Genomic DNA, 27,306 nt, shown 5'->3' with positions numbered 1-27,306 from the left:
GATTGGCTGACAGCCGTGGTATATCAGACCGTATACCACGGTTATGACAAAACATGTATTTTAACTGCTTCAATTACATTGGTAACCAGTTTATAATATCAATAAGGCACCTCTGGGGTTTGTGATATATGGCCAATATACCATGGCTAAGGGCTGTCCAGGCACTCCGCGATGCGTTGTGGGTAAGAACAGCCCTTTGCCGTGGTATATTGGCCATATACCACACCTCCTCAGGCATTATTGTTTAAATATACCACATTTTATGTCTGAAATGTGTGTGTTTAGTCACATACTTTAATGGAATCCCCAGATATCAAATCATAACCACTGTGTATCCTGGGTAAACAGGGCATGGTGTATAGAGTTAATAATTAAATAATGATATACAGTAGCTATGTAATTTGGGGAAATTGGCTGGTGATTATCCTACAGTACGGTAATGACTCATGAACTAGCTATCTTGTAATTTACATTTCAGATTATACATCGAAAGGTGAAACGGGATTGGCTACTTCTTTAGTCACATGCTACTTTCGCCCAATTAGCTTTCAGAGTTTGCTGTTCAGGTAGTCATTTCTGCTCCTCCGCGAAGAGAGTTGGAGCGAAGCGTTGCAGAATTGGTAAGTTTAGAAGGATGTTTCATAAAGATGCACATTATATTCCGATTTATGAAATGATTACCACCGTCCCTATGAACATGAATTAAGCAACTATATTACCGGTGACACTCATTTGCCGTTGTATGAATTACGTCTCGCAAGCTAACGTTAGCCTAGCAGCAGCCCTCTTTGTTCAGAACGCTCCCTCAGCTCGAACCACAAGCAAGGCAGCACGTCGTAAGGCACCATGCTAGCTACCTAACGTTATATTATGGAGAAAAAATATTAGTAAGATAGGCGAATAGGAATTGAAAGCAAATGCAGGATTTTGTCCATAGTTATGTTTGAATGCCTACGTAGCTATGGCTAGTTAACGTTAGCTACAATGCGAGGACACGACCATCTTGTGTTTACCACGCTAGCTAATCTCATGAAACGTTATCTAGCTAACTGGCTAGTTATCACTATCATGTCGATCGCATATGGCATTTTATATGTAACTATCTAGCTATACCCACATAGCTAGCAGTCTAATTGTGGTGTGACTCGTGCAGGGGGCATATTCCAGACTGGCGCAATGAATTGAAGTTTGAAATTAAAATGGCGACTGGAAGAATTCTATTAGCCAGCAGGTCCTACCCACTTGCTTACAGCAACACTGACTAGGGTTAGACAGCGTTCATGTGTAGATAAAGACACCACAGAGCCTGCGCAAAATATAGCTCTGTATGCTGAATTGTCACATTATTTATCAACTGGTAGTTTTTTTTTTCAGAAAAAGTGTATTTTTCCTCGGGTTAGGTAGCATAAGCCACAACAGCCATTTTGGAATATCAGTGTCAGCCAATTGGCTCCTTTGTTGTTCAGGTGACATGCAAATCCATAATGGCTACTGCTAGCTAACATGAGGACAAACATCAGTTTACTTCAAATCAAGCAGTCAATTAGGTCTTCTTGGTGTAACAGTTGGGATAATGGGACAATTTGTGGTACAACCAGTTATCATCCCAGGATTGAGGTGTTTTCCCAAGCCATATTTTGTGCCGGCTCCATGGTGTCTTAATCTAGACAGGAAGCCTGTCCGACCCTAGTACCACTAAGCAAGTGGGTCGGATCTGCTGGCTAGGCCCTGGGTAGCAAATTACTATGTAAATGTTCCTGACAGGCCACAATGTTGAATACAATTACATATACACTTTACCGACAAACCACCGTCAGTGGTTTGTCCTTCAGCTGCTTGAAATTTGAGACAAAATATCCACAGGAAAGTACTGTTCACCCAACTTTTTAGATTGAGCAGTAGGTATATGGTTCGTTCAGCACCAATGTAAAGTTAGTTTTGTATTGGATTATTCGGTTTGCTCTCCTCAACAGGGTTTGCAAAAGGTGCCTTAAAGTACTTGAATTTGGTACTCTGGAAAACAACTGGAATTTCTCGAGTTGGTACTTGGATAAGTACTTCAATTAAAATAATAGAACAGAAGATGCTCATATGTTTATAAAATGCCCAAATGGCAGACAAATTTAGATATAATCCTGCCTTTTGCGCATTGCAGAATTTTTTTGCTATCTTTTATTTCAGCTAATGAAACATGGGACCAACAATTGACCTATTTTTTTACATCACTGGACCCAACCAACCCACACTGTAAAGTGCAACAAATGCATCACTGACATTGCGAGCATGGGTGAATGAACCCTGAAGGGGGAAAGGCACACGCTGCATCCTGCACTGGCGCCAGTTCTACATTGTGATGTTTTCCTTTGCAACAACCTCCAGACCTTTGTTGCCAATTGCCTCATTCACAGGCTCCTACCGTTCGCATGCCGTTTTCCTCACACAGCCATTCCAAATAGCGACACTAAAGCAGCCAGTCAGAAGCAAGACACTTCTTCGTAGCTATTAAGTAGTAGATGCCCAATAAAAATACAATAGTCATTAAGCTGGAATTGTGTAGTAAATTATGCCAGTAGGCATGTCAAACCCTGCTCATCACTACTCAAGTTACGTTTCTACTCACTTACCACCACGTATGTAGTGAAACATCACTGAGTAGAACTTGTAAGCTAGTGATGTAAGCTGCGGGTTTTATTTTTCATGAGGTTGTGGAGATACACGGTTATCTGGTGGCGACTAGAAATTATTGCATAATAGGAACTATTACAAGTTGATGGTCATTGAAAATAAATATTAGTGCTTGAAAAAGTACTTAAGTCCTTTTAATTTGGCTTTTCACTGTCTACGAACCCTGCATCAATAGCTATTGAACCAAGCGTGCCATGAAAAGGGTATATGCTGAATCGGGGGATGATGGGAAAACAATCAACCCTTTTTGAGTAAATATTGTTTTTATTCTGAAATGTAAAAAATAAAACTCCAAAAAAGGTGAGTCTTGTTCTCCATCCTTCAAATGTTTCTCCTGCAACTAGCGATGGGTTTGGAGAAGACTATGGTAAGTTGAGAATTTGGGAAGGTATCGCTTTGTAAATGTTAGTTGGCGCAGTGGTTAAGGGCGCTGTACTGCTGTGCCATCAGAGTCCCTGGGTTCGCGTCCAGGCTCTGTCGTAACCGGCCGCGACCGGGAGGTCCGTGGGGCGACGCCCAATTGGCCTAGCGTCGGCCGGGTTAGGGAGGGCTTGGTCGGTAGGGATGTCCTTGTCTCATCGCGCACCAGCGACTCCTGTGGCGGGCCAGGTGCAGTGCGCGCTAACCAAGGTTGCCAGGTGCACGGTGTAGCCTCCGACACATTGGTGCGGCTGGCTTCCGGGTTGGATGCGCGCTGTGTTAAGAAGCAGTGCGGCTGGTTGGGTTGTGTATCGGAGGACGCATGACTTTCAACCTTCGTCTCTCCCGAGCCCGTACAGGAGTTGTAGCGATGAGACAAGATAGTAGCTACTACAACAATTGGATACCACGAAATTTGGGAGAAAAGGGGGTAAAAACTTTTAAAAAAACAAAAAAAAGGTGTAACGGCTGTATGGAAGCATTCACATATCGCTGCCGTTACAATGTGTAGCTAGTTTCCTGAATGGAGGGATTTGACACATGATAGAAATGATCAGTTTGGTTGTGTACCTTGGATGACTTCTCAGCCAGGTTTACTGTCAGAACTGAGCGGCTCAAGCCGTGGGGTACTGTCAGTTTATAATTGATGTCAACTGCAATGAACCGCTCATAGATTTTAACTGCAGTGTGCTCATGTGTTAAATGCATTTTGGCTTTAGGACTGCATGTACTGCAGGTCTGTCTGCTAACTGATACCGATATGATTCCAGACTGTACATGGGCTCTGAAATGTTAATTTCAAACTCAACGGCTAACTGAAGAACCATGTTTTTTTTTTAGGTCGTTATTGCTCTCGGAGTCATACTGGTATACAGGGTCAGTAGCCCAATTTATCTTCCTTGGTAGAGCTACGTTTTAGTCACTAACATATCTGGCATCTGCTCCTGCAGAACTGATTCATAATCAAACTGATTGAATCAGTGTTTCGAAAGTAGATGCTGTTGGTGCCTCCAAGGATTGTGCTACAGTTGTCCTGGCACTGCTTCAGCCCTGGTCCAACTTCTCCCATCTTTTATTTTTTGGGAGGAAGAATGCGACAGGTGTCCTGCTCATCTGTAGGCCTACAATGATGGAGCTGCCCATTTTTAAATCAACACTTTTGGCGCTGAGTTTTATACAGTGAGGTTCAAATAGGAGAAACATTTTGACGCAGAGGCGCAACCTTGTCCAATAACAGTGCTCATTGAGTCAGGCTGCAGTAGGAACACCCATGTTACTGCCGGATCAGCACACTTAGCCTATGGGCAATTCCATGGTATCTGAATTATGCTGAGACTCCTACTGTGTAAATTGTTTAAAGCAGTCAATGTGCATAGTTGTTGGTTTGTTAAACTTAGAAGTCAATGGTTTGTTTGGTACACATTTTAAAGTGAAAAATTGGTGTCTCCGTGTAATTCCGTTAGCATGGAATTTCCCTTGTCGTGCAAAGCCACCCTTCACTTTAGGAAGGCGCATCCTTAGGGATTTCTTTGAACAGACCTATGTTCTGTTACCCTTAAATACCATGTTTTTATAGTATCAATAAAATGACATTGCTATTCCAGGGGAATCTGGCCTTTTTATTGCTTTGCTAATTTTAAACATGTCCCTTTTGTTGTCAGCAGAACGAAGCAGCAGTGTTGGTGTTCTGTCTCAGGAAGGACCTGTTCTTGTATCACTGCCATATACACAGGATCGAAGACTCTAAAGCAACTATGGTACCGCTTTTCTTATACACTCATTTTTAGGAAGGCTATTTTGTGTAAACCGTTTCTCTTTGGTAGTGAACATGGAGCGCTTACATTTTACTAGCCTCACCACCATAATAATTTGCCTCTGCAAACATTCGACTGTATTTTTCTGACATAATTGATTGAGAAGATTATTCTTAAGTTAACAAGGACGTGGTATATAAGTAGACTTAAAAAAAAAATCAGTTTCATCAAATGTCCACTAAGGGTAATTCAGGTTGCTGCCAGTCAAAACTGCCCTGGGCATTTGGAACACATGCTCCTGCTTGCACTTGATTGCACTCTTCTAATTGGGCATGACTCACCCAGCAGTAGTCCATGGATGCGTATGTAAGGACAGTGAAAGCTGACAAAGTGAAATAGTCCTTGTTAGTCATTACTGTATTTTGAGCATTACAGGGGGGGTGGATTTATCTCATTGACTGTTTCTTCCTATCAAAGCCACTTACTGACTACAATTGTGACCTGCTGAAGGTAATTCCTTAAAATAACTCCTCTTTTCCCATCCAGCCTCCTCCCCTGCGCCACCGCTCCATGCGTATCTTCATGAACGACGACCGCCACGTGATGGCCAAGCACTCCGCTGTGTACCCCACACAGGAGGAGCTGGAGGGTGTGCAGAACATGGTGTCCCACACCGAGCGTGCCCTCAAGGCTGTCTCCGACTGGCTGGACGAGCAGGAGAAGGTGGTCAAGTCTGAGCCAGACGGAACCGAGTCCGATAAAGAAAGGTAAGGGAGTGTGAAATTGTATTCAAAATGGTGCATGGGGTACAAAATGTTGCGTTGAAATATGTTTTGCACCATCAAGGCTGGAGTGTTGGTGAAGGCAGCATCACTTTCAGCTTTAAGTTTCAAAAGTAATTGACCTGGGTACCCATGTCTCCTCTGCCAGTGAGCCCAAGGTGTCGGAACAGGCCACACGGTCCCTGCGTGGGGTGATGAGGGTGGGCCTGGTGGCCAAGGGCTTACTGCTGAAGGGGGACCTAGACCTGGAGCTGGTGCTTTTGTGCAAGGACAAACCCACCATCACCCTGCTGAAGAATGTGGCAGACAACCTGGCTGTGCAACTCAAGGTGAGTCCATCTACCTACTGGTGTTTTCTGTGTCTTCATATAGAGTTGGCTTTGTGAAGTTGAATTTGACCTTTCGAGAATATACTCTCCTGCATCATTTCAGTTGTGGGGTGATGCGTTCATTTGGGAGGAATAGTCACAACTGAATTCGGTAGCAAATTGTTTTTTAAAAGTTTTTTTACTTGGTGGTACATGACCTTGACTGTTTGGTTGGATAGCCACTACATGGCTATTGTATTAACAATCCCTCCTGTTCTACCTGGCAGACCATCACAGAGGACAAGTATGAGGTCACTCAGGTCATCCGTGAAGCCACCATCGTGATCAAGAGCACCAAGGAGCCTCCCCTGACCCTGACTATCAACATGACGTCCCCCCTGGTCCGTGAGGAGGTGGAGAAACAGGCTGCCGGAGGTAGGCTGCCACACAGGGGCAGATGGTTCACTAGCGCCCCCTTAGGCAGGGAGACTGAACAGGCAGGCAGCCAGTCTAGACAGATATTGTTTATTGGGCCTTCAATGGAGCTAGGGGATATGTGGGAACTGTCATGTAATGAAACCATGCTATGTTTATAGCTCTTTAGACTCTCGTAGTTCCATGTAATGTGATGTACATTTTTGATGGCCCAATACACAGTATAGAAAGGATAGTTACTGACTGAAAAGGGTTTTCTATTCCCTATGGAGTCCAGACATTAACTATATGAAGGCTTACTGAGAATAACAAAAAAACAAACACCACTTTGTTTGCATGTTTTATACTGAACACTGATGAACGGTTTGCATTGCAGCAAAAATGAGTTGCAAAGTGTTGTCAAGTGTTCTGGTTACTAGACCCAGCAGTGGGCTATTGACTGACGTTCATCTGCAGGGAGGACACGGGTTACAGATAACGCCAGGTGCTCTTTGACTCTGCATGGCTGAATGTCACTTCTCCCAGTCACAGTCAAAATCAGGGGACAACTGTGATCGCAGTCTTTGTAAATCCAATCCATGGGGGTATGTCCGACGCAAAGGGAGTCATAAGTTCAATAATTAATGCAATAAATACCTACAGTGCCCTCTTATTGGCACAGTGAAGCATTTTTATTTTACATTTTGGCTCTATACTTCAACATTTTGGATACGAAATCAATGACCATGAGCTTAAAGTGCTCATGTTAGCGTTAATTTGAGGATATTTTCATCCATATCGGTGAACCGTTAAAGTACAGCCCTTTTTGTACATAGTCCCCCCTGAGCAAAAGTATTGGGACAAATTCACTTATGTATTAAAGTAGTAATAAGTTTAGTGTTTGGTCCCATGTTCATTGCACACAATGACTACATCAAGCTTGTGAATGCTATCATGATTACGGATAATCCTGAATTAATCGTGAATAATTCTTTGTTGAAGTTAGATACACATCATACCACCCCAAAAATGCTAACCTCCCCTGTAATTGTGAGAGGTAATGTCTTGGCAGTGTATTTGTGCTTCCAACTTTCTCACATCATTATTCACGATTCATTCAGGATTATCCGTAATCATGGTAGCATCCATATTAATGTAGAAGTGTTTTAGAAACGTATTCTTATTTACAATGAATGTTACTCCAAAACGACACACTACATTATATACCATACATTTCTATTGGGCACAAAATAATCTGAAACACAACCAAAACAAACAGAAAATGCATCCAACAAATGTTGAATCAGAAGCTTTATGTAGTCATTGCATGCTATGAATATAGGACCAAATACTAAACTTTTAACTACTTTTATACACAAGTGAATTTGTACAAAAAGTGCTGTAATTACTAAACGGTTCACCCGGTATAGATACCCTCAAACACAAGCTGATGGTCTGCACTTTAACCTCGTAGTCATTGTTGGATTTGAAATCCGAACGTTTGGACTATAGAGCCAAAAGAAGACCAAATGCTTTGCTTTCCCAATTACGGAGGGCACTGTATATTATGGGAAAGGATACTAGTCGGTGGCGGCCCATGTTCCCCCTCAGACGTTCTAAACAGGAAGTTGGATGTACCCAACAGGCATCAACCTAGCCTTATCTATAACTGTGTCAACATTGAAGCCCAGTTTGGCTCTTGAAGGCCATCAGTTTTGCTGCAGTGTGGACTTGTTTTGATAATTTTGTGCATCTGATTCTCTCTGTCAAGCCTTCTAGTTTGTCAATTTTTAGGGACGCTGGACCTTTGACCAACTGGACGCTCTCTGTCTCGGAAGGGGCTAAGCAGTACACCCAGTATAGGGGTGAAGGGGAGGGGCTCTACCTCTCATTGTTATAGCAAAGCACTCAGACTTCATAACTGGGCTGAGGCATACGAGTTGACATTGAGTTAACATAATGGAGACAACCTCCCTTTTGATAATTCACTCCCACTGTAATCTTACATCCATACACATTTTTCTCCATATAGGCCTACTGGGAGTTATCTTAAGAAATCACCCACTTAACAACAGTTTCTGAAGTGGGTTGAAGTTACATATCTTTAGTGTAATTGCAGTTTCACTGAGAGGTTCAGACCATTAGTTCTCCAGGTGGGGGGGTCCCCCTCCCCTTCCCCGTCCTGCCTGTGGTTTGGGAAAGCTGCCTACTCCCCCTGGCCGTGTGACAGAACCCCCCTTGGTCAAACTGTACCTTGTCTTCTTATTCCACCCGCCAATAGAAACGCTATCAGTCAACGATCCCCCGGATGTTCTGGACAGGCAGAAATGCCTTACTGCCTTGGCGTCTCTTCGCCACGCCAAGTGGTTCCAGGTTTGCATCTTGTCTTTATTTGTCTTAAAGTAGTTCAATTTTTTTCCATTTGACGCAGTTTCTTTCTTTGGTCGTTTTTTCTGTGTTTTTATTGTTAAATGTCCTTTCGAAGTGTATCTATCACTTGTAGTAGACTTCTTACTCTGTGGTTTTTATAGCGTTTCCAAGGAAACCTTTGTCATTACCTTGTAGAGATGCTCTGCTGACTTAACAGGTTTGATTGCAGTGTCATTGAAAATGTTCAATGCTGCTTTTAGGACGTTCAACAATCCCCTCAAAGCAACTGTTGTCTTAAACCACTGCTTAATTTTGATCAGAGATGTGGAACTAACTTCCTACACTCGGGTGCAATATTTCTCAAATATTATCAATCTATCAATCGACAACCCTTTTCTGTACCATCATATTGTGTTGAGGTTGATTCCTCGTTGTGGACTATGTTGATTCTTAGTCATCATAGTGAACTGTCATCTCTCGCTCTTAACTGTAAGCGCTCCATCTCTGCAGCCTGTTCTTGTAGAGTGTGTAGGCTCCAATCCCCCATGCTCTGGCTGTTTCAGCTTTCTGTGTGCCACAAAAAAGGAATATTGCACCTTAGTTAGAAATGTACGTTCACTCGTCAGTCTTCTGGGCCCTCATTTATAGACGTTGCTTACGCACAAAATATGCCCCAAAACATGCGTGCACCAAAGTTGGCATTAATTTTAAAAAATGAACTCTGAATGTGCCTTCCTCCCGCAAACTTTAGACCATGCATAAGCACAGTTTCTGGTGGTTGAAGTATTACATTGCAAGGTGGAAGTGGTAGCCTTGTGCTAATGGGGAATATTACTCCTACTCATAACAAACGGATGGCCTTGCTAAAAAATAATGCCAAAATCAGCCATTTAGCGAGAAGAGCAAAATGTTTTTATTTTCTTTGAATTCTAAAATAAAATCCTATTTCACTCACATGATCATTGCAGAATAAATTCTTCAGCTTTTCTGACTCAAGGGCTACTCGCAAAATGGTCTATAGGCCTACAACAAGTTAGTGTAGGCTACCATTCTTCCCATCGCTCGTTGAATTTGACTTACGTTACTTGAAATAGCTTATCTATTTACTACTGTACTTTGCTCTGTGATCCATTCCAAAATGCCGTTTAACAGTAGAACAGACTGTTCACCTTTTCATTGACGTTTGTAGGCTAGGCCTACGTCTGAATACTGTAGACATTTCATTTAGAAGCATACAACATACATCATAACCATTTGCATAATACATTCCTCAACTTTTCTGGCCATGTTAAGACTGTTGAGTTTATATTCCTGAAGTAGCCATACAACAAATGACCATGACACCTCTCATTTGGGCCAATTGGAAGTACTATTTATAATGTCATGTTTTTAGTCTATGCATCCAACAGGAGAATTTACAGGTGAACAGGCAGTTGATCTTTTGCATTGAAGTGTGTAGGCCTATGGTAGGTTTCCTTTTTGTTTTTCAGAGTAGATATTATTTCAGAACTTGTGGGCATTGCTACATATTTAAGTTTGTGGGGGAAAAGTCAATGCAAAACATTATTGCATTCAACGATCTGTTTACAGGTCCACAATTTGCAATTAATTTTGTCTTTCAGAAACAGTCAGATACAGCATAAGAGAACATTCTGCCAACACAAGACATTTGATCAAGATCACCATTGCTATTCCCTTTAGATGCTGTCTTTGCCTAATTCCAATACTAGTATACAGCAAATGAGGGCATTATTGTCACCATAAAATGTGAAATATGGGAGTTTCTGGTGGAGTTATCCTGCTTGTCAACACGCACACTTAAAAATAATTATGACCGGTCTGATTTCTAACGGGGAAAATGCATATGTTTGACATGCGCAAAGTTTGTATAAATCCTTTTGTCCGTGCGCAGTCTTTTCAGAAATGACGCACATACTTACTGTTAAATTCACGCAATGGTTATAAATGAGGCCCCTGGTATACCCCATACAATAACCTTTAGAGCTACTGTAAGGTGTATCACCACTCATTAAACTAAGCACATTATAAATACTGTCATTGTCCTACATTTTTCCATGTCAGCATTTGGCTTTACATTGACTCCCCTTCTCCCTCTTAATCATTTAACAGAATCTCACAAGTTGACACATTTTTGATACGGAGCTGCAAGAAGCACAATTGCTCAATCACCACTCGGTCATGCCTATTACTGTACCACTGATCAAATCTGCTTTTTATTTCACACACATGGAGTTGTACATTCAATTCAATAACCACATCTGCAGACAGAACAAATATCAGATTCATACTGCACTCTTCCCATTCTGTAACACAATAATGACAAAGCAGAGCCGTTAGTCTGTGTGGCTTTTTGATGTAGCTGCGTCTTCGTGTTTTTGTGAGTTCTTGTTTGACTAAGGCTCCCTCTCCCTCCTCCCCCTCCCTGCTTGTGTCTCCAGGCCAGGGCCAATGGGCTGAGGTCCTGCGTCATCGTCATTCGTATCCTGAGGGACTTGTGCTCCCGCGTCTCCACTTGGGCCCCACTGCATGGATGGGTGAGCATTTTCTGCCAGCTGGTGGTTCGAATGCGAATTTTGTTTGAGAAATGTCATGCTAATTACAGTGGTCAGGTTTGATGTGTAAGATGGGAATTTATTTTAAGGGGCTTAGTACATCAAACTGCAACAATTTCTTATTTACAGCCTTTTTATCCAATTTGCCAAACATCTAGAAATTCAAACATCTTCCCTTCACCCCTTCTAGCCAATAGAGCTGCTGTGTGAGAAGGCAATTGGCACAGGGAACCGGCCAATGGGGGCAGGAGAGGCTCTGCGAAGAGTTTTGGAGTGTCTGGCTTCTGGAATCCTCATGGCTGGTGAGTAGTCTCAAAGAGCGGAGAGGACATGTCCTCGCACCTCTGCTCCACATCACAAGCCAAAAGATTGTAAAAATGTGCCTGTTTGTTTTTAGATGGTGCTGGAATCTGTGATCCATGTGAGAAGGATCTGACAGATGCTATTGGCCACCTGGACCTCCAGCAGAGGGAGGACCTCACACAGAGTGCCCAGGTGAGTCACATCTACATCCACAGGGCCTCCCGTGTGGCGCAGTGGTCTAAGGCACTGCATCGCAGTTGCTAGCTGTGCCACTAGAGATCCTGGTTTGAGTCCAGGCTCTGTCGCAGCCGGCTGTGCACGGGAGACCCAGCGTCGTCCGGGTTAGTGGAGGGTTTGGCCGGCAGGGATGTCCTTGTCCCATCGCGTTCTAGTGACTCCTGCGGCGTGCCGGGCGCATGCATGCTGACACCGTCGCCAGGTGTATGGTGTTTCCTCCGACACATTGGTGTGGCTGGCTTCCGGGTTAAGTGGGCATTGTCAAGAAGCAGTGCGGCTTGGTTGGGTGGTGTTTCGGAGGACGCATGGCTCTCAACCTTCGCCTCTCCCGCGTTCGTACGGGAGTTGCAGCGATACGACGACTGTAACTACCAATTGGATACCACAAACATTTTTTAAATCTACACCCTGTTTGCTGTAGTGAACAGGTGGTGATTTTTTTTCCATTCATCTGTTTTCAGCATGCCTTAAGGCTGTCTGCCTTCGGACAGCTTCACAAAGTGCTAGGGATGGACCCCCTTCCCTCCAAAATGCCCCGGAAACCCAGGAGCGAGACCCCAATTGACTATACAGGTAAGCCAGGCTGCAGACATGTGCATACAATTTAGTGTCCATATTTTGGAAAGGCTCAGCAGTCCGTGTCTTTTTGTTGCAGTCCAAATCCCCCCCAGTACAACCTACGCCCCACCAATGAAGAGGCCCATCGAGGAGGAGGAAGGAGGGGAGGACAAAAGTCCAAACAAGAAGAAAAAGAAGTTGCAAAAGAAATGTAGGTGTTGCCAAGTTCTTCCTGTTCAGCACAGTTCTTCAGTGTTAGTGGCAGTTAAAAAAATAATCCTTATCTTCACTCCCCCCAGCCCCAGATGAGAAGTCGGAGCCTCCCCAGGCCATGAATGCTCTGATGAGGCTGAACCAGCTGAAGCCTGGCCTGCAGTATAAACTCCTCTCCCAAACTGGCCCGGTGCACGTACCAGTCTTCACCATGGCTGTTGAGGTGGACAGCAAGAGTTTTGAAGCCTCAGGCCCATCCAAACGCACTGCCAAGCTTCACGTTGCTGTCAAGGTGAGTGGGTGGATGTGGATGTACGGGGTAAGTGGTATATGTTCTAAGCGTTTGGTGTGTTGTCATGAAATCTGAAGATTGTAACTATTGTCTGCTGTGCTTCACATTTTCCTTTCCAATCTTCTGCCTGGCCCAATCATAGGTCCTCCAGGACATGGGCCTCCCCACAGGTGTGGAGCTGAAGACTGCTGAGCCAGTGAAGACTGAGGTGGCAACGGCCATTGTGGAGGTGGTGAAACCCTGCATCACGCCCATCGCAATGGACACTGCAGCCACAGGGGCGGACAGCGTGGAGGCCACAGACGGTGCAGAGGTATGGGTCCTCGGAGTAGAACTCAAAACCATGTTTTTGGACACTAGGCTCGGTTTTGACTCCAGTTTATTGTATTGCTCTTGTTTACAAAGAAATTAAAATGCCTGTCTCTTTGTCTTAGAGTGCTCGTCAACAGGGACCAATCCTGACCAAACATGGGAAGAACCCTGTGATGGAGCTGAACGAGAAGCGGCGCGGTCTCAAGTATGAGCTCATCTCAGAGACCGGAGGCAGCCACGACAAACGCTTCGTCATGGAGGTAAGTGTCTCAGGCGTGGACGACGTGCCCATCCACCCTGATGCCTTTAGGATCTAACAGTAAATATCTAGCTGCTTCAATGAATGAAGAAGTTTACTTTATTTGCACCAATCTCGATTTTATTAAAATTTTATAGAGGTGTCTATTTTTTGTGTTTTGAGTATTTACCCCTGCATCACTATACTGAGAGCTTTGTCATTTCTAACATGACATTGGGGTGTTTTTGGAGCTTTGTTCATGTATATATGTGGCTCCCATACTGCAGAACGAGCAACAAGGAAGTATATTGGTGAGGTACATTTTTCAAAACAGTGTCTGGACACTTCTATAACAACATTCAAATATAAATTTGGTTCAAATAAAGTGAACTTGTCCTTTTTAAACATTGACAATAACAACATGAGCTTGGCTTTGACACATTGTCTCATGCTTTATTCTGTTCTTGTCTATGTATTGACCTGTCTTTCCCCCTGTTCCAGGTGGAGATAGACGAACAGAAGTTCCAAGGGACTGGCTCCAATAAGAAGGTGGCCAAGGCCTATGCTGCCTTGGCAGCCCTGGACAAACTCTTCCCAGAGGGCTCTGTGACTGAGGCAGCCAAGAAGAAGAAACTCCCAATGGTAAGATTCCCTCTGCCTTACTCTCTTTGCTTGCTATTGTTTGTAAAATATATTAGCTGAGTAATGATGGTTGCTGCTGACCCGTCTGTCCATTTAGTCCTTGTGTTTTCTCCCAACAGCATGGGTTTGGCATGATGGGTGACCCGACTGGTGACCCGGCAGCCACTCCCAGGGGCAGGGGTAGAGGGCGTGGCAGGGGGAGGGGCCGAGGGTTCAATAATGGTGGCAGCTATGGACAAGGTAAAACAGAGCTATATGCTACCTACAGTGCCCTCAAAGTATTCACACCCCTTTATTTTCTCCATGTTTTGTTACAGCCTGAATTTAACATTTATTAAATGTATAGTTTGTCATTGGCCAACACACATTACCTCAATGTCACATTTGTGAATGTCTACCCCATCTCTGTACCCCACACATACAATTATTTGTTAGGTTCCTAAGTTGAGCAGTGAATTTCAAACACAGATTCAACCACAAAGACCAGGGAGGTTTTCCAATGCTTTGCAAAGAAGGGCACATATTGGTAGATGGGTGTAAAAATAATTTCAAAAAGTAATCCCTTTGTGCATGTTGAAGTTACTAATTACACTTTGGATGGTGTATCAATACACCCAGTCACTACAAAGATAAAGGCATCCTTCCCAACTCAGTTGCCGGAGAGGAGGGAAACCGCTCAGGGATTTCAGAGACCAATGGTGACTTTAAAACGGGTACAGAGTTTAATGGCTGTGATCGGAGTAACTGAGGATGGATCAACATTAGTTACTCCACAACACTAACCTAATTGACAGTGAAAAGGAAGCTTGTACAGAGTAAAAAATATTCCAGAAGATGCATCCTGTTTGCAACAAGGCACTAAACTAATACTGCAAAAAAATGTGGCAAAGCAATTCACTTTTTGTCCTGAATACAGTGTTTGGGGCAAATCCAATATGGCGTACCAATCCATATTTTCAAGCCTAGTGGTGGCTGCATCATGTTATGGATAATCTTGTAATCTTTAAGGACTGCGTTTTTCAGGATAAAAAATAAACTGGGTGGCGCTAAGCACAGACAAAATCCTAGAGAAAAACCTGGTTGTCTGTTTTCCATCAGGCAGTGGGAGACGATGGCAGGACAATAGCCTAACACACAAGGCCAGCTATACACAGGAGTTGCTTATCAAGAAGACATTGAATGTTCCGGAGTTGCCTAGTTACAGATTTGACTTCAATCAGCTTGTAAATCTTTGGCAAGAGTTGAAAATGGCTGTCTAGCAATTGTGTGCTACCGTGCATAAATTAATTTTGTCCCCCCACACCAAACGCGATCACAACACACAGGTTAAAATATCAAAACAAAACAAACTAAACCAATGACATTAATTTGGTGACAGGTCGAAAAGCATTAAACATGTTAGGTAGCTAGGTTAGCTAGGTTGCTTGCACTTGATGGCTAATTTGTACTATTTGGTTATTTTACCTGAAATGCACAAGGTCCTCTGCTCTGACAATTCATCCACACACAAAACGGTCAACCAAATTGTTTCTAGTCATGTCTCCTCCTTCCAGGCTTTTTCATCTTTGAACTTTCATTGTATTACCACGACGACCGGCAAAACATTTCGTCTTTCAATCACCCACGTGGGTATAACCAATGAGTTGCAGAGCGATTTGCGTCAGAAAAGAAAGGAGTTCTATTTTAGCCCTTGGCAACGCAGACGCTCGGTGACACTCGCAATAATTGAATAACATGGATTTCTAAATGTATTTTGCGACGTGCACGTGACGTGACCGGTCTGGTCAATATGTAACAAATGACCAACAACCAACTTGACAAAGCTTGAAGAATTTAAAAAAATAATGCAAATATTGTACAATCCATGTGTGTAAAGCTCTTGGACCTAACCAGAAAGACTCACAGCTGTAATCGCTGCCAAAGGTGATTCTAACATGTATTGACCATGGGGTGTGTATATATTTTTTGGGTCCACGAACATGTTTTTCTTTTGTCATTATGTGTGATTGTGTGTAGGTTGTCAGGTCAGGAAGAAAAAAAAAACATTTTGAATTCAGGCTCTAATACAAGAAAATTTGGGATGGGGTATGAGTACTTTCTGAAGGTATTATTTGCAATTATTGTGTGTTCTGTACCTGAATTGACTTTATGCTGTAAATACTGTTCTTCAATATATTAAATGGTAGGCAACATCTCACGTCGGCTGAGAAATGTAATGGTTGGTTTGCTTAACTCCTCAGGTGGCTATGGAAGTTATGGATATGGGAACAATGGAAACTCTGGAGGCTATAGTGAGTATTGATTTTCCCTCATCTTCCAATCCCTGGAATAGTCTTACGACTTCTAGTCTGGTTTTTATTTGATATGTCCACTAGAGGTCGACCGATTATAATTTTAACGCCGATACCGATTTATTGGGAGGACCAAAAAAAGCAGATACCGATTTATTGGGAGGATCAAAAAAAGCAGATACCGATTTTTATATATATTTGTAATAATTACAAAGCTACTGACTGAACCTTTATTTTAACTTCTAATAAAGAAAATCTAATAAAGAATCTATTTGGTCTCAAATAATGAAACATGTTCAATTTGGTTTAAATAATGCAAAAACAGTGTTGAAGGTAAAAGTGCAATATGTAAATATATAAAAAAGCTAACGTTTAAGTTCCTTGCTCAGAACATGAGAACATATGAAAGCTGGTGGTTCAATATTCCCAGTTAAGAAGTTTTAGGTTGTAGTTATTATAGGAATTAATATATTTCTCTATACCATTTGTCTTTCATATACCTTTAACTATTGGATGTTCTTATAGGCACTTTAGTATTGCCAGCTTAATCTCGGTAGTTGATAGGCTTGAAGTCATAAACAGCGCTGTGCTTCAAGCACTGCTAAGAGCTGCTGGCAAAACACAGTAAAGTGCTGTTTGAATGAATGCTTACGAGCCTGCTGCTGCCTACCACCACATCAAATATCAAATCATAGACGTAATTACAATAAACGCACAGAAATACGAGCCTTTGGTCATTAATATGGTAAAATCCGGAAACTATCATTTTGAAAACAAAACATTTATACTTTCAGTGAAATACGGAACCATTCCGTATTTTTGTTGAATGGGTGGCAAGTGACAATTTATCAAGGTAATATTGCCTGCTAACATGCATTTATTTTAACTAAATATGCAGGTTTAAAAATATATGCTTCTGTGTATTGATTTTAAGAAAGGCATTGATGTTTATGGTTAGGTTCATTTGTGCAACGAATGTGCTTTTTCCGCTAATGCGCTTTTGTTAAATCATCACCCGTTTGGCGGAGTTGAATTAGGCTGTGATTTGATGATAAATTAACAGGCACCGCATTGATTATATGCAACGCAGGACAAGCTAGTTAACCTAGTAATATAGTCAAGCATGTGTAGTTAACGAGTGATTATGTGAAGATTTTATTCTATAGGATAAATGTAATGCTAGCTAGCAACTTACCTTGGCTTGTTGCAGCTACAAGGTCCCTTTGACACTGCACTCACGTAACAGGTGGTCAGCCTGCCACACAGTTTCCTCATGGATTGTAATGTAATTGGCCATAATCGGCGTCCAAAAGATCGATTACCGATTGTTATGAAAACTTGTAATCAGCCATACCAATGTTAATCGGTCGACCTCTATAATGTCCACCTTTATCAGGAGGACATTACAAGAGGGGTTCTCACTCTACTCACATTGTAATATTAGCAGAAGTTCAGTGTAGTTTGATCAGAGCACAACATGCCTAGCCATCTTGGAGGAGAGTTAGTGGCATATATCTGGAGATTCCCAACAAGACAAGACCTGGGAAAAGTTATTTTGTATCTATAATCAAAGTATCTTTTTGTTTTGTAGAGAGTATGCCATTGTTTAGATGACATTCAAACTACCAAAGAAGGAACCGGAGTGCTCTTATTCCTGGTTCAATTATGATTTTACATTTCTCTGCTTTGTTAAGCCACAGGACTCAATCTATATCACTTTGACCCCCCCATATGAGAGACACCCCTCCTACCTGCAGCCTGTTCTGAGGAAACACCTTCTTGAGCGTGACCGGAGCAGAGAAATCTAAAAGTCCCAACAAACAAAAAAAGCTGTTTGAAAACAATTTGACCAAATCATTGACACATGCCACTTTTTATGGCAAAAAACAAACCAATCTAATTACATTTTTCCTTCTCTGCTCTGTCTCATTCTTTAGGTGACTTTGTCTCAGACTGCTATGGCTACCATGAATTTGCTACATAGATCATCCCAATCTCTTAAATCAAAACAAAATGTAGAGAAAGAGGAGCAAACTATAGTGTTCCCGCAACATGAACTCCAATCACTCCCCTGGGAAAAAAACGGTCCCTTTGCTTACCTGCTACGACTCATGTCCCAACGCCTAGAGAGATGGGAGGCCAGTGAGTGCTTGTTGCCTTTGGTCAGCTTCCATACCCTCTGCCAACCCTGGGACGTACCTGGACACCTGGATATGCCAAAAGCCACAGGCACACTTTTCCAATAGACTGCCTTCCTTAGTGGAATTGAGACCAGAGCATTATGGTTGGCTGATGGATAATGGCCCACTGTGATGACATGCACATTGGAGTGGGTCAGACTGGGGAGATTGATCCCACTGTGGCCATCTGTCTTGAATGTCTAGAAAAAAAGTTACATTTCTTATGTGAACGGTCTTATTTCATTTTATTGTCTGAACATGTATTATCAATCACCTCATTGTCAACCTGTTTTTTTTTTTTTTTTTGCCTTTTGTTATGGGATCATAAGGCTGCTTTGAATATTTGCAGTTTTTTATTCAAATGTCAGAATTGCTAAATCATGGTGGTTACATGCTAGTCTTATCTTGAATGACAATATTCACAATGCCCCTCATTTACCTCATGTGAGGCACCGTTAGGCATGAAAAAACCACGGCGTTGTTGATACTTGCACAAGACTGATTTTGACATTCTGCATTATGATTGTGAAGTAAAAAATAAAGTCTTGTATGTTTTTAAAAAATAAATGTGATATCCCATTCAATAATGTGGTACTACAATTTTAGTGAAACGCTTCACTTTCTTGAAGATGCAATGTATTATTCTTAGTGTCTTTACAAGCATGGGTGTGACAGCAGTAGAACTCTCTACAAAACCCCCTCTTAATCTAATGCTTCTTTCTTTTAGATTATTACAATAGTGGAGCAAATGGTGGAGCTGCGACTGCTGGCACCGTTACTGAAGTCCCTGCGGCCAGCACTACAGGCGTGACAGCTACAGGAACCTACAGTTCATACTACCAGAATGATGGAGGCTACTCCAGCCCTTCTCCAGCCCCCAAAGCCCCTGTCAAAAAGGAGGCCAAGTCAACCTTCCCTGGACCACCAGGAGTTGGTGGAGGGGCCCAAGGGGCCTACCAGACCACCCCTGGCCAGAGTGCCTATAACCAGTATGGCCAGGGCTATGGGCAAGGCAATAAGACCTTCAATCAAAACCAGGCAGGAGCAGGAGTTTATCCTTACAGCACTGCCTACCCCAGCCAGGTGACGGGCAGCGCTGTTGCCAGCCAAGACTACAGTTACGACGGTAAGTTGGATTCTTGGCAAAGGGGAACACAGGTACACCGTAACCTAAGCTGTTTTATCCACATTTTTACTAATCAACTTACTCTTTTCCGTAGGTTACGGAAATCAGTCAAATTACAACGCACAGGCAGGAGCCAACCAGAGCTATGGTGCAAATCCAGCTCCATACCACAACCCAGTAGGATACGGCAGGGGAGACCCCACCATGAACTACCAGTACAGATAGACTGAATCCGTGATGGTGGCTATCCTGGTTTTTCCATGTCTGCGTGCATTTGGTTATTTTCTTTACTTTAAAGAAATAAACTGGACTTATTAGTTGGCAGCTCCCCACGGCTGAATCAAATAGTCTATTTCATCAGTTTGGTCAGTGTTCAAGCTTGTATTTTCTTTGTATGCACTCCACCAATTTCCCCTCCCCACCATCACTACCACTCAAAAAGAGGGAATGACATCTTTTTTTTTTACCACCAGTTATGATTTTCTTTCTGTCCATACACAAGTTAACTGTTGTTTTTGGCTGAGGATTTGTTTAAATTTTCATTTCACATTACAATGGGTCTGGAGAACTGCTTGTTTAAGTATTTGTTTGTAATTTTAGACATTTATTTTTCAATGTTTTACTTGATGTATTTCTGTAGTTTTAATTTTAACAAATAATTTTGGAAGTTACTAGAAATACATTTTAAATGTCAATCACATTTCTGGTCAAAGTAGATTTGGTGGTTGGGATTATTTCATTTTTTTCTCAGAACAGTGTATAAGAAAGTGGTGTTTGTATCAATAAAGGACTTATTTTGGAGCAAAGCAAATTGTGTGTTGACCAAGCATTTCACTTCATGAAAGATACTCTCTACTAACCTTAAGTGCCCTCCCAGATTTCAGAAAATACATTTGTAGTCAACATTGTGCAATGAAATGTTACATTTGTCCTTTTGGAGATGCTCCTATCCAGAGAGACTTACTTACATTCATCTTAAGATGGCTAGGTGGGACAACCACATCTGTCATAGTACATTTTCCCTTAATGTAGCTATCAGCAAAACTAGCTACCTGTCAAATTATAATCGGTAACAATTTTTGGATTACCCAAACTAATTTATTCTGATTACATTCAGTACTTTAAGATTACTGTCCCCATAAAATAAATTGGAAGACAAATGTATGTTACCAATTGAACCACATCTATTGTAGGAAAAATCAATGTTAGTTTACACGGCTGGCCATATATGGATGTTAAATTGTTCTTTATGAGTTGGCTATGTAGGCTTCTTATCTAACCCATCACTTTCTACTGCATATAAACATTAAAACCAAAGTCAGAATTCCAGTCATTCCAATAAATGTTTTACCCCTTGATCTTCAAGAATAGGTCTTGGAAATATGGAAGTATAGATTACCCAAATGATTTTACCTGAGCATAACCCCAAAACTAAGGATTTATTAGCCAGCCCTACTCTGATTTTGTTGATTGGACTCATTGATTTGAGTTGAAAAATAAATGGTGAGCTCATGGAATGGCATGCTTTGAGCACTACTGAAATGTGCTATTTACATGTGAAAAATGAATGCCAAATGTTGCATTTACTATAGGCCTATTGTTTACCTTTTTGTTGGTGACACTTTATCTTGATAATATGCAGCTGTTTAAAGGGCAAATCCACAGATGAAACAATACAGACGCCACCTCGGTTTTGGTAAAAAGCTGAGGGATGGGCCTGGAGAAATGTAACCACTGAGATTAATAGACCGCTATGGATACAAGGACTGACCATCCATGATACCAAAATTGTTTTAACCGTATGAGGCTATATGGTGTTTGTTCACATTTACAATGTTTACAAGCATATATTGTGTTCTAATGGAGTGTGACAGTTGAACTAAACTCATGAGGCATTTATTAGTTATATTCTTCAAGAATCAATGATATATACATAAGTCAAAAAATGGATGTAGCAACTACAGATTTCCCCTTTAAGTCTATCAAAAGGGTGCTAGTTTGAGCATGTGTCCATTAGGCCTATGGATTTTTTTTTTATTAGCATGAATTAGATTGAGCAATAAAAGCACCACTTTTATTCAATATGCTGGGATCCGCACTATGCAGTTGTTGCAAGGACACATTTTTCACTGCATGTCCACTGGTTTCAAAAACAATGATTGATAGGCAGCTTAAACTTCTTGAATTCAACCATTATTGGGTTCAAAAAAACATTTAGATTTGTGAACACCCGTCCACAACCAGTAAGGCGCAAATAGATAAATGAGAGAGCAGCAGTGTGATTCACATCAATGAGTTATGTAGATATCAGTATCGCCTTAGACTACACCACTGCTGTCATCCTTACCTCCAAGTGTTTATTCAAATTGGATAATCTTTGGATGCAGTCGCACCATTGGAAGACAGCTTGGACTGTAGCCTACAAAAGTCAATTCCTACTCTTTTCCCGCGATCCATCAAACACATTTGGTGTGTCATCATTGTGCTCTCTGACTTGTGGTCAGACTCGCTTTGGTGGAACAAACTTAAATTTGATTTGAATGTCATTGAGAAAACATCCTTTTTGAATTTAAAAGTAATCCTCGAAGTAGTCATCTAGTTTTTAAAAAGTATCTGTAATCTGATTCTAATATTTTTGCTGATAACGTAACGGATTACAGTTACCGTTTTTTTGTAATCTCTTACATGTAACGGATTACATATAATCCGTTACTGCCCAACCCTGTTCAGATGCAGCCTGAATGAGGTGAACATGTGGGTGATTGTGATGAAGTGTCATGCTCAGACAGTTTTATCAGAAACCGGGATAACAGCTCATTGCCCTTACAAAGCTGGGACAGCAGCATATGATCCAGCTCTTTGGTTTGCGACAAACTCCTACAAATTACATTAAGTGTCAAACAGATTGGATGAATTTACGAGTCCGGTACTTGATGAAGTGTTAAAATGTGTATTAATACAAAAAGGAAAGACACAGTTTACAACCAAGTAGTACTTGGTTGGGCATCAACTGATTCCTCATCAGAGTTGTCTGTGGAAATTGTTTGTGCCACAGCCCACTGAAAGAAGAAAAGCAATGGCATTACATGTCAAAATGTTTGATTCGATTAATACCATTTATAGCATAACCAAAAGGCCTTTCCATTTGTGGTCAGCATACTTTGTTTACCCCAATTTGAGCTGATCTGGATGTCTCCCTCTGCCCCTCTCTTTCTGCTTCAGCACTGACTGTCAGTCTCGAGGAGCCACGGTGGGATGCCAGCTAGGTGTTTGTACCTACAGATGGTGGAGTGGAGACGGGCTCTGGTACCATCACCACATCAGGAATTACCTGCTCCGCCTTGATGTCTTTCGATGGAGTCGGAGGAAGCTTGGGAAAATGCTGGAATGTCAGAGTGATCATGTTAACCACCACCAAACACCATTCTGTCTGTTATGAAGGTCTCGATTTTCGTGCTATTATCTGGGGGGAACAACTTTGTGTAATCGTCGTACAGCATGACAGGCATCTTGTCATTTGTGAAATGAATCTGGTGATACAGTTTTGCCAGATGTCACAAATGCTCTTCTCATGTGAGCTCTTGACACGAATCCCAGAACCAAGGTAAGCAGGTGTTCAACTACAGCTTGTTACAGAGTGAAGAGCTTTGGTCTGATCTGTGCTTCAGGGTAGATCCTCCCTACAAATCTGCAGAATATGTATTTTGAGGAGAAACTCAGTTAATACCAATATCTGGACTCACTAAAGCCACATCTAGAAGGACTAGTTTGTTTCCCCGGTGTACCAACAGTCTCTTATGGATAGAAGTTGCACATTCTAAAACCTGCCTTGGTTCAAGATGGAGGTTGGCCATCGTTTTCAACACTGTGACTCGTTAAATTAAATCTACCTTGCTCACAACACAATCAATGAGCTGCCAGTCATGCAAGTCTATGGTTTTGTTTTTTGGGGTGTCATTGTAGATCTGAATGTGCAAGAGAGAGACATTGCACCTCACAGTGTCTGAGTGAGCCAGCAAGTCCTCTTCTTCTGTTGGAGTCCTATTCCTAGTAGCCTCTGATAAGAGGCTGAGGGTAGTGCTGACTGTTACATTGAGACTGCTGGGACCCTTAAACACATTCTTTAACTTTAGCTGTGATCTCAGCAGTAATGGTGTTGAGCAGGTGTGTGTCACCTGTGCTTAGTTTGTCAGTCAGGAGTTTAGTAGTGCCAAACAGGTGCTCTAACTTCCATTTTTTTGGACGATCTTCTCAGCTGTAGGTATAAAAAACTAGAGGTGCATTCAACAAGGCTTCCGTTTGCAAACGCTCGCGGCTAACTAGATTTGTTTTCAACAGAGTTTGTTGAATGTTCCATTTCTGTTAGTTATTGGAAAAACTGATATGGATGCGGCAAGAAGAGCAGCTGTGCTTTCTGCAGCTAGAGCAATTGTGGATATTTAAAATAAAAAAACATTAATGTGAACCTCCCAACTACAATTGAGGACATTGTAGGTAGGCTATTACATCTGTTACATCTTTCTGTAAAATGATGCAAGTAGATAATATAACTACTAGAGAGTGAATGTGGCTCATAGATTAGCCTGACTTGTTCCCCACACTGGCATCATGGTCATTGCTGGAGGAGGATATTTCACCTCTACCTCCGCCTGATTCTTCATGTCAATCATCTTCAGGCGTTTGTTCACCTCCCAAACCTGGTCTCAGAACATTTTGTATTATTCTGCACATAAATCCGAGACACTCCATTTAGTATGATATTCTATTCTATGGTATGTACTCATTTGTGGATGTCCATCACCTATTTCATATGATATGTTACAAATTACAATTCGTATTATATATTATGAATTTGCAAAAGGTACAATATGTTACGAATTCTGGCGAGGTGGCTAATGTTAGGTAGTTGGCTAACGTTAGCTAGGCTAGGGTTTAGGATTAGGGGTTAGGATTAGGGTGATGAGATTCTAATTCTTAACCTTTAGGTTGCTAGCCATTCACCTTACAGTAATTAACCATGACAGTTTGCCAAAAGGCACCTAAAGGATTCTGACCATGAGAAACAAGATTCTCTGGTCTGATGAAACTAAGATTGAATTCTTTGGCCTGAATGCCAAGCGTAACGTTTGGAGGAAACCTGGCACCATCCCTACAGTGAAGCATGGTGGTGGCAGAATCATGCTGTGGGGATGTTTTTCAACGGCACTGACTGGGAGACTAGTCAGGATCGAGGCAAAGATTAACGGAGAAAAGTACAACGAGAGCTTTTATGAAAAGCGCTCTGGAGCAGGTTAGGACCTCAGACTGGGACGAATGTTCACCTTCCAACAGGACAACGACCCTAAGCACACAGCTAAGACAACACAGGAGTGGCTTTGGGACACATCTCTGAATGTCCTTGAGTGGCCCAGCCAGAGCCTGGACTGGAGCCCGATCAAACATCTCTGGAGAGACCTGAAAATAGCTGTGCAGCGACGCTCCCCCTCCAACCTGACAGAGCTTGAGAGGATCTGCACAGAAGAATGGGAGAAACGTCATACCCAAGAAGACTCACGGCTGTAATTGCTGCCAAAGTTGCTTCAACAAAGTACTGAGTAAAGGGTCTGAACACTTATGTAAATGTAATATTTAAAGTTTGGGATTTTTAATACATTTGCAAAAAATGTCTTAACCTGTTTTTGCTTTGTCATTATGGGGTATTGTGTGCAGATTGATGAGGGAACAATAACTATTTAATCCATTTTAGAATAAGGCTCTAATGTAACTAAATGTGGAAAAAGTCAAGTGGTCTGAATGAACTGTATATACTGCTTTGAGTGATGAACACACAGCTTTCTTTCTGCATAGGTGTATTACAGTCAGTTGAGCCAAATATAGACTGAACAAAAATATAAATGCAACATGCAACCATTTCAAATATTTTACTGAGTTACAGTTCATATAAGGAAATCAGACAATTTAAATACATTCATTAGGCCCTAATCTATGGATTTCACATGACTGGGAATACAGATATGCATCTGTTGGTCACAGATACCAACAAAAGAAAAAGTAGGGGTGTGGATCAGAAAACCATTCAGTATCTGCTGTGATCACCATTTGCTTCATGCAGCACGACACATCTCCTTCGAATAGAGTTGATCAGGCCTGTGGAATGTTGTCCCACTCCTCTTGAATGGCTGTGTGAAATTGCTGGATATTGGCGGGAACTGGAACATGCTGTCTTACACGTCGATCCAGAGCATCCAAAACATGCTCAATGGGAAAAAGTGTCTGGTGAGTATGCAGGCCATGGAAGAACTGGGACATTTTCAGCTTCCAGGAATTATGTACAGATCCTTGCGACATGGAGCTGTGCATTATCATGCTGAAACAAAAGGTGATGGCGGGCGGATGAATGGCACGAAAATGGGCCTGAGGATCTCGCCACGATGTCTCTGTGCATTCAAGTTGCCATCAATTGTTTTCATTGTACATAGCTTATGACAGCCCCACCGCCACCATGGGGCACTCTGTTCACTACGTTGACATCAGCAAACTGCTCGCCCACATGACGCTATCTGCCATCTGCCCGGTACAGTTGAAACTGGGATTCCTCTGTGAAGAGCACACTTCTCCAGCGTGCCAGTGGCCATCGAAGGTGAGCATTTGACCATGGAAGTCAGTTACGACACCAAACTGCAGTCAAGACCCTGTTGAGGACGATGAGCACGCAGATGAGTTTACCTGATGAGCTTACCTTATCAGTCGCGCAAACCCACAGTTTCATCAGCTTTCAAGGTGGCTGGTCTCAGACGATCCCGCAGGTGTAGAAGCCGGATGTGGAGGTGTTGGTCTGCAGTTGTGTGTCCGTTGGACGTACTGCCAAATTTTCTAAAAGGATGTTGGCTTATGGTAGAGAAATGAACATCCTGTTAACAGCTCTGGTGGACATTCATGTACTCAGCAAGCCAGTTGCACGCTCCCTCAAAACTTGAGACATCTGTGGCACTATCTTGTGTGACAAAACTGCACAAAACTTTTAGAGTGGCCTATTATTGTCCCCAGTACAAGGTGCACCTGTGTAATGATCATGCATTTTAATCTGCTTCTTGATATGCCACACCTATCAGGTGGATGGATTATCTTGGCAAAGGAGAAATGCTCACTTACAGGGATGTAAACAAGTTTGTGTACAACATTTGAGCAAAATATGCGTTTTCTCTGTAAGGAACATTTCTGGGAACTTTAATTTCAGCTCATGAAACATGGGACCAACACTTTACATTTACATCATATTTTATATTTGGTACAGCTATCCATTTGGATTTCCATGTCTGTTTCTATTAGTTGTTTTTGAATCTCTCAACAAGGAAGATGTGTAGTAATTTGCCTTTGTATAAAGTAAAATTGTATTATATTTCTATTGAAATATTCCTTCTAGTTCTAGGCAAACACGTTATAGCCCCCTTTTATGGGACAATTCTGGTGTTGAGAGCCATTCAGAAAAACAGAATTCCAACTGTATGATCTTACATGCATTTAAACTTCACCTACCTACAGCAAGCACAATATTTCCAGGATATATCAGATCAATAATTCAACTATATCCATTCATGTGAAGTGTTA

At 42.0% G+C, this 27,306-nt stretch overlaps 1 protein-coding gene across 1 annotated transcript; it reads left to right on the top strand.

Moving 5' to 3' along the window:
• Nucleotides 1–549: 549 nt before the first annotated feature.
• Nucleotides 550–20,509, top strand: LOC110486500 (interleukin enhancer-binding factor 3 homolog). Its single transcript, XM_021558135.3, has 20 exons — nucleotides 550–620; nucleotides 3,946–3,981; nucleotides 4,770–4,862; nucleotides 5,406–5,626; nucleotides 5,790–5,970; nucleotides 6,237–6,384; nucleotides 8,645–8,736; nucleotides 11,193–11,288; nucleotides 11,497–11,608; nucleotides 11,704–11,801; nucleotides 12,308–12,419; nucleotides 12,502–12,615; nucleotides 12,704–12,909; nucleotides 13,052–13,222; nucleotides 13,344–13,481; nucleotides 13,961–14,101; nucleotides 14,221–14,341; nucleotides 16,342–16,392; nucleotides 19,300–19,698; nucleotides 19,793–20,509. The coding sequence occupies exons 3-20, from the start codon at nucleotides 4,860–4,862 to the stop codon at nucleotides 19,921–19,923; spliced, it is 2,535 nt and encodes an 844-aa protein (XP_021413810.1). The 5' UTR covers nucleotides 550–620; nucleotides 3,946–3,981; nucleotides 4,770–4,859; the 3' UTR covers nucleotides 19,924–20,509.
• Nucleotides 20,510–27,306: the final 6,797 nt, after the last annotated feature.

This window comes from Oncorhynchus mykiss, chromosome 13 (genome assembly GCF_057628025.1).
Source record: "Oncorhynchus mykiss isolate SJ-2025 chromosome 13, ASM5762802v1, whole genome shotgun sequence".
NCBI classification, from domain to species: Eukaryota; Metazoa; Chordata; class Actinopteri; order Salmoniformes; family Salmonidae; genus Oncorhynchus; species Oncorhynchus mykiss.
This window is presented reverse-complemented; position numbering and strand designations above follow the sequence as displayed.

Coding starts and splice junctions, on each gene's coding strand:
- LOC110486500 (XM_021558135.3), top strand. Junction 5,627..5,789: donor ACCGAGTCCGATAAAGAAAG/GTAAGGGAGTGT, acceptor CTCCTCTGCCAG/TGAGCCCAAGGTGTCGGAAC. Junction 12,910..13,051: donor AGCTTCACGTTGCTGTCAAG/GTGAGTGGGTGG, acceptor GCCCAATCATAG/GTCCTCCAGGACATGGGCCT.